Below are 11,651 nucleotides of genomic sequence, written 5' to 3'. Positions count from 1 at the left end.
TTGCTGGTCTTAAAGGTGCCACTGAGCTCAAACTTTGGTCTAGATAGCGGCCTGCGAACCAGTGCCATATCAAAATGTTCCTTAGGGAAAGAGAAGTTACTTCTACACAGGGTGCACCTCAGGTATGAAAAAATACTGGGATTTTTCCTCCCAAAATTGGGGGAGGGCCCACTCAAACAGACTGTATTTGCATGCTATGTGGCTATACGACCACTTGCTTCTCTTCAGCCCAGGGGCCTTGTGCTGGAGGCAAACGGGTTGGGAGATGATGCATGTACACTTTTCCAGCTTCAATCTTTCCTGTCCTAAAGATCCTTTAAGAATCCTATTCACAAGTTAGTGTACTCTGGGTTCTTTAATGTATATGTGCATTAAGTAATTCTCATGTCAAATTCAACATGTGCACAGCTGAATTTAGTAGAACACTAAATTTCTCCAGGGCCTTGTCCCCCGTTTCATTTGTAAAGTGAGTGTACATTGTCTGCTACAAACAGATGTAAGCATGTGCATGCAATATGTTTATGCTTTCAGTATAACTAAGTGAACAACACTACGGTCTTGGGGGTTTGGGTCCTCAATTTAGGGGGGGGGGGGAGGCGGAGAGAAGTGCTAATTACGACTGGATGCAAAATCGCATCCTCCTTTCCCAGATGCCTTGCCTCAATACTGCTCAACCTGCTTAAAGCAGCAGCCCCGTCTAGCCACTAAGAGTGTAGGGAAAGCCGCGCCCACCAGTTTCTTGCGGGTTTTTAGAAATCCCTGTCCCCAGCCATCCCCTACAACACACCCACTGCAATGAGATTTCCCCAAAGCACTGCGGGTTTATACGGCGGTAAGGAGCCTGCGATAACCGCATTTCATTGAAGCAGCTCTTAGATTCCACCTCCCCCGAAGCCGGATCGACCCACCCACCATTTCTCTTCCCGCAACATGTGCCGTCTTGCAGTGCTGGAGGAGTTCGCTGGGGGCTCTGTGGGGAGCCGAGAGAATACCGCCAGTCTAGAGTGTAGCTCCTCGCTGCCTGCCGGGTCATTCTCACTGTGGCCCAACCTCTTCTGCCGACGACATGAGCTGAGCTCCGGAAGTGCTGAGTCTCGTGTGGGGGTTTGTTGGGAGCGGCGAGACTGGAGAGCCGCGAGGGACGTTCAGGTGAGGGGCTGGCGGGACTGATCTGAGCCTTCGCTCCCGCGTAGAGGGGATTCCCTGGGTTTTTTGGCTGAAGGAGAAAACATTATTCCTAGAAAAATAGTATGAAACCAGCCAGTCTGTGTTATGGGGGGTGCCTGTCACACCCAGTTTATTATTTACTACTTATTTACGTCTTTCTTCCCAGTAGGCATCTACACCTGTTTACAAATTCCCCACTTCCTTTGCATCTTCCCGACAACCCAGTGAGGTAGGTTATGCTGAGAGAGTGTGATGGGCCCAAGGCCAGCAAGTTTCCATGGCAGAGTGCGAATTTTAACCTGAGTATCCCCTATGGTAGTCCAACAGACTGAATCACAGCAGTTGTTTGAATCGGAGACTCATTGAATGGAGCCTGACGATGTACTGGGTTGAGAAGTCTGTTGATGTTATAGGGAGGGACCTGGTGATGTCATCATTGTATTTTCGCACACTAGTAAATATGTAGACATTTTTGTGTAGTCACTCTTGTGGCTTTGAAGAGATGGGCTATTTATCAGGTGAAGTCTAAAAAACACATGGCAAATAAATATATGCAAAAATATAAAGCTGAGGTTTTAGTAGAGAGATAAAATTTCTGGAAATTTTGAAGCTATGGGAAAAAATTGCCTTTTTCTCCTGTTTTATTTTTGGGGGGTGGGGGTACAGAAATTTTGAGAAAAATTGTGACAATATCTAGTGTCTTGTCAAACCTAAACTAGTTTTACTCCTTTAATAATGTAGAATGCATCATTTGTAACTTAAAGGTAGTCCCCTGTGCAAGCAGCAAGTCGTTACTGACCCATGGGGTGATGTCACATCATGACTTTTTATGGGGTGGTTTTCCATTGCCTTCCCCAGTCATCTACACTTTACCCCCAGCAAGCTGGGTACTCATTTTACCAACCTCAGAAGGATGGAAGGCTGAGTCAACCTTTAGCTAGGTGCCTGAACCCAGCTTCCACCAGGGTTGAACTCAGGTCTTGAGCAGAGCTTGGACTGCAGCTTACCACTCTGTGCCATGGGGCTCCTTTTGTAATTTACTTAGCATATAAAATTGGAATATTTGACATATTTATGGGATATTAAAGTTATAAATGCTTTTGTTTTATACAAATAAAATTGCAAATATACCCAATGTGTGAGAAAAACACATTGCCACCCTGAGCCTGCTTTGGCGGGGAGAGCGGGGTATAAATTGAAAATAAATAAATAATCTGCAAGCTAATGCACCCTGTGCTGTTACAGCACATATAGCTCAACTTTTGGTATCTGGTTAGAGAGAGTTTTCAATAAAACTTTGAGTTTTCCTCTAAGGCATTGATACAGTTTCTGCTCCACCTTCTGATCTTGTTTCTTCCACCTCTAAGGTGGGCTAATAAGCAACTTTTTACCCAGTTTGTGGGTGTCACAGTAATTTGAGAGAGATGAAAAGACATGACAAAAGGGCCCTGCATGTTCTGTTCATGAAGATTAGGTATCCTTCTAGGTGCAGAAATACATATTGGATGTAAGAGCTATGTATGTCTACAGCATACCTACTTTGTCTTTAAAAGCTTTTCACTTATTCTAAAAGAGAAAATATAGGACTTTTTTTTTTTTTTTACTACTGCCCAACATTTCCAGTGTTTCTGTCAGAAAAATTGGGGAGGGAGAACCCTTGGAGAAAAGACAACTTTTTCTTCATGCCCCCGTTTTTTTTTCTGTAGACCTTCACATCTCTAGGTTTTAGTGGTTGTTATTACTTCCCATTCCAATTTACACATGCAGAATTTGCATCAAGCAGCATGCAAGATGGCCTTCAACTAGCGAAAAACTGTGATAAATCTAGATATGCTGCTAGAAATGCTTTTATTCCTGAAATGTTTTTACTTCTGAAATTTATTGAAACCTGTTTTAACGCCATACTGTTATGTTAATTTTAATATTCTGTAATTGTGTTAACTATTTTATAAGTATAAGTGATGTAATGTGTGTTTTATGTTGTGAGCCGCCCTGAGCCTGCCCCGGCGGGGAGGGCGGGATAGAAATAAAAAATTATTATTATTATTATTATTATTATAGACATGTTAGAAGAAGCCATATTATCTGTAATGTGACATATGTTCATATAACAAATGAAGTTGCCAATAATGTTCTCAGTGGGTTTTTTGTGATGTCACAAGATATAGAATTGAGTAGGATTCAAAATGGCTATTGGGAAAGTGAAAGAGTGAGAGAGATGACAATTAATCTGTGCTTTAAATACAAAAATAGGAGGTTCTTAAATTACACAGTTTGAAAGTCACTCTCTCCAGTCTGGAAATTATTCCCTTCAAATCAAATATTGGGCAGTGTCTTGCAATGCTTTCCTGTTGGTAAATGATTCTTGTTTAACCTTAAAAGGAGGGTTGTAGGATGTCAGTTGTAAAAAAAATATGTTTGCATATTCATAACAAGCAATGCTATCCCTGTGGCATTATTATAGCTTGTCCTCTTACAAATGGGTTGGATTTGTTGAAATTAGATTTCTGAGCCTCACCTAGCTTGTCGATGCTTTTAGAATTTTGAGAACGGGTAGCAGGCACTACCATAAAATGGCTGCCATGAGGAATGAGGCAAGTTACAAAAGGTTCAAAGCTTCCCTATGCTATGATGGAGGCAGGAATTTTCAAATGGATGCCCCCCTACAAGGGTAAAGGTGATAACTTCTATAGTGCCTCCTGCTCCAGTGAGTTGGAGAAAAGCCAAGTATTGGCTCTTTGCTTTGTGGAAAAAGGAAATGGGCTCTAGGAAACATACCAGCAAATACCCACAGATGCCTTATTGGGGATCCCTGATGTAACATTTAGTTTAAGAACTCATTTTTTGAAATTTTGGATGTCTTGAAAATGTGTAGATGATGTCTGTTGAAATCTCCACATCTGGCAGGGAAGGTGCTGTAAGATTTCCAGTAATCTGGGGCAAAGGGTTATGTCTTGTTGGCATCCTTTATTGGTCTGCTGATTATTAGGTAAATAAATTATAGGCAATATGTATTGCTTTATATGTTCTATTGTGAAATTTAAAGTAGCTTCCTAGGGTTCCCATAGTTCCCATCCAAGATTTATTTATTTACTTAAGTTATAACCCACCTTTCTCCCCAGCTCAGAGCCAAAACACTTTACATCCTCCTCTCTCCATCAGTTTATCCATGCAGTAACCTTGTGATGTAGGTTGGGATGAGAGTGGTTGACCAGTCCAAGGCCACCCAGAAAGCTTGTATGGAAGAGGGGATTTGAACCAGGGTCTTCCAGATTCAAGTCTGACGCTGTCATTACTATGCCACACTGGCTCTGTGGTCTCATCTAAGCCTGCTTAATTTTACATATCATCAGGGCATACCTTGGAACAAACCATCATGTATTTTATTTTTTTATTTCAAAATTTGTATTATTACTGGTCATATAGAACGTACATCAAAATAAGAAAAAGAAAAACTGCAACAAATCCTGGGCACTTGCTTTTTTGGTATGATGTATATCTTACCTGTCATAGAGGTCAGTGTAGAGTGGATATTTAGACTAACCTGAACAAGCTATCTGCACTTGTGCAGACTGTCAGGGCCAAAACACAGTGTTACACTACAATGCATCCCAATAGGAGATAACGATGTAACTGTGTACCTCATACTGTTCCCATATGCAGAAGATTCTTGTAGTGTTTCCAGCTTTGATGGGGTTAACTACTGTACTACTGTATTCCATTTCTCCGCTCATAGAAGCAAACAAATATGGCAAAAAGCTTAAGGAGCAAATGGAAAAGAAAGATGAGAGCAGAGAAGAGAAAGAAGAATGCCCCCAAGGAACTTGCCAGATTGCAGAACATCCTGAAAACAAATAGTGATGTCGTGATGGATGAAGTAAAAGAGATAGCAACTGTTGTTTCTGCTGAGAAAATCAAAGAGAAAAAGGATCCAAATGGTAAGGTGGCCTATTTTTAGATTTTGCTGTAAGAAATAAAACAACTGGGTTCTAGAAATAGCATGTCTTTCAAGTGTGAAAATAATTCTATGTAGTTTACCAAGTCTCTCCCCCGTGCACTTTCTTTAATTATTTTAGTACTCTTTTTTATTTGCTTAGAGTCTCTCAACATATCTGCTAAAGCTATTAGATAAATCCAGCTGCCTCTCTCATTAGTATTAGATAGCGTAGTGCAGGGTTTCCCAAACTTTTTTTCCCCATGGCCCAGTTATTTTTACACTTCTGCTTCGTGGCCCCCTAAAATTCAGGGGTGGAACCGGGAGACTTTGGGGGTGGAGTCGGGAGACAGTAAATGACATCATTTCCTGTTGCGTCACTTCCAGGTCAGGGGGCAAGTGATGTCACTTCCGGGGCACACTGAACCAAAACTCTACCTTTTTCTGTGATGTCACTTCAGAAGAAACCAAAAGTGGTTTCCAATACAGGCTTGGAAGTTAATTTATACCATTAATTTATGAGACCAATGGTTCCCAGAAGCAAAGTGATCACTTAGTCACATACCCCACACAGCAGTCTATATTTCTGATCTGCATGAAGCATAATTGGGGAATGGGGACAGCAAGACACTGTGCATTAGAAAAAAATTGAGTCTTGTGGCACTTTTAAGACCCACAAATTTAATTCTGGGTATAGCTTTTGTGTGCATGCGCATTTCTTCATTCTACTCCTTTATTCTGTTGCTTCAGATCATCATCATCACATTTTATTTGTATCCTGCCCTCCTCGCCGAAGCGGCTCAGGGCGGCTAACAACAAAAACTTAATGCATACATTGTGCAGTATATAACAATTTAACTACAATTGATTAAAATCTATTAAAATTCTAAAAACAAAAACATTAATATATTGGTGCTATAATCGCTGGCAAGTTTACTTAGCAGTTTAGCAGTTTCAGTCGGTGAAGGCCATTCGGAACAAGGTCGTCTTGCAGGCCCTGTGGAACTGTTTAAAGTCCCACAGGGCCCGCATTTCTTCTGGAAGCTGATTCCATAGCTGTGGGGCCATAGCAGAGAAAGCCCGAGTACGGGTGCTCTGAAGTTTTACCTCTTTTGGCCCGGGGATGGTCAGCAGGTTCTTCCCTGCTGACCTCAGTGCTCTCTGGGGTTCATACGGGGAGAGACGGTCCCTAAGGTAGGCAGGTCCTCATCCATATAGGGCTTTAAAGGTAATAACCAGCACTTTGTAACGAATCCGGTATGTAACTGGCAGCCAGTGCAGTTCACGCAGCCCCGGCTGTATGTGCTCCCACTTTGGGAGCCCCAGCAACAGTCTGGCAGCTGCGTTCTGCACTAGCTGCAGCTTCTGGGTTCGGCACAGAGGCAGCCCCATGTAGAGGGCATTACAGTAATCTAGTCTCGAGGTGACCGTTGCGTGGATCACTGTTGTTCAGACCAACAAAGCTGCCCACCTGAATCTAAGATACTCTGCAGTAAGCTAACAATTGAGCCAAATGACAAGAAAAGAGGCTTGCTAGCAGAGGGGTTTGGATCATATTTTCCTGACAGTAAACCTAGTATCTTTCTAGGAGGCACTTCTAGTAAGCATCCCTGCCCACAATATACAGCAGCTTCTCTGCCAACAGCTTTACCCCCTGACATACACACAGAAATGCAGCCAGCTTCTACTAGTCCCATTTTACAGAGGCAAAAACTGAGGCAAGCAGCTAGGTCAAGCCAACACTGAGTCCACAGCAGAGATAGGCAAACTTGGAAACACTGCCCATTAAAGTGCTTTCTGATCCCACAGCTGTACTGACTGCTCTAAGATGAGGAGGAATACCCCTTGGGTCACTTTCTCTAGCACTACTTAAGAGTCTTTGAGACTGCCAGTTCCAAGGAAAAGGAGAGGTTCTAGGCAAGCTTTCTTCAGGTGTGTTGGCTTCCCCCTTAACAGAAAATGTATTTAAGAGAAGGGAACTTAAAACAAAGCAATCCATATTCTGCAGTTAGAAGTGACACTTTTGCCTCAGGAGCCTCACCACCTCCCTGTGTTTACAGATCCCTCTGTGCATATCAGGACCCCGTGCAGCCAGAACTAGCTGGGAGGCTGTGGGAAGAGGCAGCTAAGGGCTTCCCCGCTCTGCAAAAGTCCAGCCACGGGACTCCAAAGCAGCTGGTTCTTTTTCTTGAGCAGAAGAGGGAAGGCTGGGTTGAGATCAGGAAAGCAAAGCAAGCGAGAGATTTCTGGAAGTCGCACCTACAATTCTCCACCCAGGAAGTGCACAAACATCAGCACAGCCCTACTGACCTGCCTCCTCTCACCATGCATCTCTGACTGGTGCAAACAAACTGACCCCATTTTGAACTGCTTTGCCGGATCAGCCCTTCTCTTTTTCCTCCCAAAGGGAAGCAGCACTGAGAAGTGTGTCTGCAGGGCAGGGGGGAAGAGGGAGCGTTTCCTTCATTCTTAGGGAAAACCTCCACCCAACAGTTCTTTGGAAAGGGAAATGTGTGCTGGGACAGAATTCTAGGGAGATTGTTGAAATTCCTTTCACAAAGCCTCGGACTGATGCAGCTCATGTGGGCAGTTCCTTTAATGTTCTTCCCTCCTGTCTTTCATCTTTAGTTCACAAAATGGGGGGGGAGGGGGAAGGGAGAGAAAAGGGAGCTGACAGAAAGAGAGAGAAAGAGGGCAGGTGGAGAATCTCACCCAATGCGGTTTTGCAGAAAGACCCGGGAATTATCTTGCATGCATCCGCACACGTGCACACAGAGAGACCAGCTCCACCAAATGAAATCACTGAGAGCCCTGAGCCCAGGTCCCTTTGTACTCAAATCTGCTGTTGCCAGACTGGGAGGGATTCATCCTGGCCTTTCCCTTTCTCCCTCTGTCATGCATACACACACACACACACACACACACACACGGCCTTTCACAGTGGATGGAGGTGCAACAGCTGCAACTTCAACTTGTACTCAAGGGCTCTGGCCTTGAGAGAGAGAGAGAGGTGGGGATGTGTGCAAGAAAAAGACACCCCTTCCCGACCAGTCCCAGAAGCAAAAGGGGCAAACAGCAGCAGTGGCTGGCAACCTTACAAACTCCTGCATTTCTCTTCCTTCCTGGCTACAGCGGCTCCAAAATTCAGGGGGTGGGGCTCGGTTTCCTTCTTAGTGATCTCGCTGTATGGCCCCTGGGAAGGAACGAGCATTTGCTTCTCCTCCTCCTTTGCCACTGCCGCCTTCCCCTCCTCCCCCTCTTACCTCCGCCCCTCTCAACCATTCCTACCCACAAGTAGTGGTGCAAAGAAGCCCAGCAGAGGTTGTCTCGCCCCCTCTTTGAAGGTTGCCGAGGGCAGCATTTGATCGCTGAAAGTTGTAGTTTGTGAAAGTTTGAGTCCAGTAGCTATTTAATGGGAAGGGGAGTTGGGGGAGAGTCCTATGTTTGATACCTCTGCCTTAGAAATTGACCAGGGGACCAACTCAGTTCGATTTCTTGCTGTGGCTAAGGTGGCTACTACTGGATTAAAAGATCTGCAGACATGCTCGCCGCCCCCCTTGTCGGCAGCTGGCTGCCCAGATCCTTTGTACATTTTTGCTGCTACAAGCGAGAGAAGCTGCTGCCCAGCAGCAAGCTTTCCAAACTCGATCAGGCTTCTTGTGGGCTGCGAGGGAGCCATTCTAGATCGCCCGCCATCTCCAGAGGGAGAGGGAAAGAGACTTTCCAGAGGATCGATCTTGATGGAAAATACTTATTTTGTTGTTTAAACGCAGCTGTGTCTTTAGCTGACGATTGCCCTAAGGCTGCTGGGGGCAGGGCTAGCAAGGACTGGTAGTGGGTCGCTACCCACCAAATGGGAAATGCTAGTGTAGTGTATGGGCTTGTGGTGCACTAGACAGAATATTTATATTAAAGAACAACATGACATGCTGTCATGCAGTTTGTTTTTATTTGTAGTGTCTCTTAACCATGAGATAGAGCCGTCTGCTGAACTGATACTTATGTCCTCAGATGATCAGATACAGGAAGGCAGGCGGAAGAATAAACTTTTCTACTTCACACAGTTTGAGTCCAGTGGCACCTTTAAGACCAACAAAGTATTATTGGTCTTAATGTTTGTTGGTCTTAAAGGTGCCACTGCACTCAAACTTTGTTCTACTGTTTCAGACCAACATAGCTACCCACCTGAATCAAACTTTTTTTACTGTAGTTCTTCTCTGTGGAACAGGCTCCCTGAGGGGGTGAGGGTGGTGCTGCCACTGTTTATTTACTTCATTTTATGCCATTAAAGGTTTTTTGAATTTTGAATTGATTGAAATTTATTTACTTCATTATTCCACCTCCTCACAAGTGGAGACCCAGAGTGGCTTATATTATTCTCTCCTCCACTTTATCCACATAACAACCCAGTAAGGTAGGCTGAGAGTGTGACTGGCCCAGAGTCGCCTAGTGAGCTTTCTGGGTGAACGGAGATTTGAACTTGGGTCTCAGATTATAGTTTAATATTCTTATCACTCTGGGTGGCTGTCACTAGAAATCTTCAAGTGGTGCAACAAGGATTTTTTTATTTGTCAGGGCCTTTGGTGTTGTATAGACTACAGGTAATTTATTGGGCAGAGGGTGGTTGTTTGTGATTTTATTCTGTATGTTTTAAATTATAATTCGTGAGCTGTCTCAAGCCACAAGGATAATATTTTAATACATTTGCTTAGAACATACAGAACTAGCATCTCAAAACTGCCCAGTCTCCTTACTTTAATCTATTTTCTTCTCTTCTTTTTTTCCAATCCTGAAATTCTCTTCCACCTCTTTTGGTTTGAAAACTCTGCCATTGTCTTTTAATACTACATGCATTTGAACTGTCCAACTCCATCCTCCACCTAATCCTCTTTCCTCCTATTGGTATTAGAGTAAGATAAATGCCTGAATCGCTGGCTTACATTCAGCTATCATGAATGCACTGTGTTATTTTTCATGATTAACCAGGAAGTTAATTCCATCCCCCTTACTGTGCTCTACACCAAGAATGAATTAAGATTTCCTGATTTAGAACTACCTGCAATCTCAGTGTGGTTCCTGTGTGGAAAACGAAAGGGAATACATAGGCATGAAAATTTCCTGGTTTATTGTTGTCATTGGAATATCTTCAGCTTCCTGCAGCATCTTTTTATGAGCTTTTAACTCCTGTGTATGTATAGAGATTTCTTCATTAACATTTTTAATGCTCTTTCAGAGGAAAGCAAGATGGACACTGATATCAAACGAAACCAGAAGACTCTTCTAGATCAACATGGACAGTATCCAGTATGGATGAATCCCAGGCAGAGGAAGAAGCTTAAGGCAAAGCGTACCAAAGGAAAAAACAAACCCAAAGTACCAAAAGGATTAGCATGGTAGAGACTGGTTGAACTTTAAGAAATTGAAAAAAATACTTCGTATAGTCAAGATAGCCATATAAATAAAGCTGCACGCTGTATGCAGAATCACACAGAGGTTACTTTTTTTGCTTTGGACTCCCTCTCTTGATGAGATACCAGTTTGTGGTGCTAAAGTTCATTTGGAATATAGTTTGATAAGGCTACTTGTCTTTAAAATACTTTTTTGTTTTGAACAAATTAAGAATACTTTAGATTAAACATAAGCATTTGCAAGTATATCCCACCTGAAATATGGGATTATATTCTTCAGATTCCCCTAGGAGGAATAAATTTCCAATCTTTTAAATGTATGTATGCGCTAGAATTTCTGTTTCCAGTCTATAAATTGTGATCAGCCTTTGTTTTGTTAAAAGCACAGAATAACTGTAATGCCATGAGTCACTGCATATGGACTGTGCAATCCTAAAGTTATATCCTTCTGAAACCCACTTAGGAGGCTGTAACTGTTTACAACTTCATTGTAGAGAAATTTTTGGGGAGGACTCATTCTGGATAGACTGATTAAAATGTCCTCACATGTGAAAAAGACACAAAGATAACAGGAGCTGAAGAAGATGAGAGCTTCTTACCTTTCTTGTTAGATTCACTTAGTAAAGAATAAGAACTTTAGAATGTATTTCTTGTGGTCCAGTGGAATTTTGTGGAATTTGCAAACATGTTGATATTTTTGGAATAGCCTCAGATCTTGCAGCCTTATCCCCCTGCCTTTCTTCTGCCTGAGTTTGGGATAGTTTAAATAGTTGGCGCAGTGTAAACCTTGAATGCTAGTTTTGGAAACAAAGGGTTACATTCCCTTTTCCTTTCAGATAAATAATTATATCATTTCACAATGCTGGTGGAAACTTTAGCATAGTTTCCTGTGGTAAAACTCCCTGGGCTGAATCCAGCCAGCTTTTCTGCTAGTGAAAAAGGAAGGATCACCAGAAAAGCAGTGCTGGAAATCATGGGATCTGTGTTAGCAAAAGGTAGATGTGATGGGAGCTGGAGTAAGGAGGGGAACTAAGTGATAGGCAAGATCCTTGCAATTGCTTTGTGTCATATTTTGTGTTTTAAATCAGATTCTTTGTAATCTGATTTAAAATTATTAACACATTTTGCTTTTTTAATCATTG

The 11,651-nt window shown here is 42.8% G+C and overlaps 1 protein-coding gene across 2 annotated transcripts; it reads left to right on the top strand.

Moving 5' to 3' along the window:
• Positions 1 to 852: 852 nt before the first annotated feature.
• LLPH (LLP homolog, long-term synaptic facilitation factor) lies at positions 853 to 11,155 on the top strand. 2 transcript variants are annotated; one of them, XM_060245012.1, is made up of 4 exons: positions 855 to 1,149; positions 1,337 to 1,396; positions 4,904 to 5,105; positions 10,335 to 11,155. In XM_060245012.1, exons 1-4 carry the CDS (start codon positions 931 to 933, stop codon positions 10,496 to 10,498), a joined length of 645 nt encoding a protein of 214 aa, XP_060100995.1. In that variant the 5' UTR covers positions 855 to 930; the 3' UTR covers positions 10,499 to 11,155. The 2 variants fall into 2 exon arrangements, with proteins under 2 accessions (XP_060100996.1, XP_060100995.1); XM_060245013.1 differs by lacking the exon at positions 1,337 to 1,396 and having other exon boundaries at positions 853 to 1,149.
• Positions 11,156 to 11,651: the final 496 nt, after the last annotated feature.

This window comes from Heteronotia binoei, chromosome 8, assembly GCF_032191835.1.
Source record: "Heteronotia binoei isolate CCM8104 ecotype False Entrance Well chromosome 8, APGP_CSIRO_Hbin_v1, whole genome shotgun sequence".
Taxonomy (NCBI): Eukaryota; Metazoa; Chordata; class Lepidosauria; order Squamata; family Gekkonidae; genus Heteronotia; species Heteronotia binoei.
This window is presented reverse-complemented; position numbering and strand designations above follow the sequence as displayed.

Bases quoted from the DNA above. Each gene is read 5' to 3' on its own strand.
- LLPH (XM_060245012.1), top strand. From the start codon at position 931: ATGTGCCGTCTTGCAGTGCTGGAGGAGTTCGCTGGGGGCTCTGTGGGG. The intron at 1,150-1,336 runs GTGAGGGGCTGG...TCTTCCCAGTAG, and splicing joins GAGCCGCGAGGGACGTTCAG to GCATCTACACCTGTTTACAA. The intron at 5,106-10,334 runs GTAAGGTGGCCT...ATGCTCTTTCAG, and splicing joins AGAGAAAAAGGATCCAAATG to AGGAAAGCAAGATGGACACT.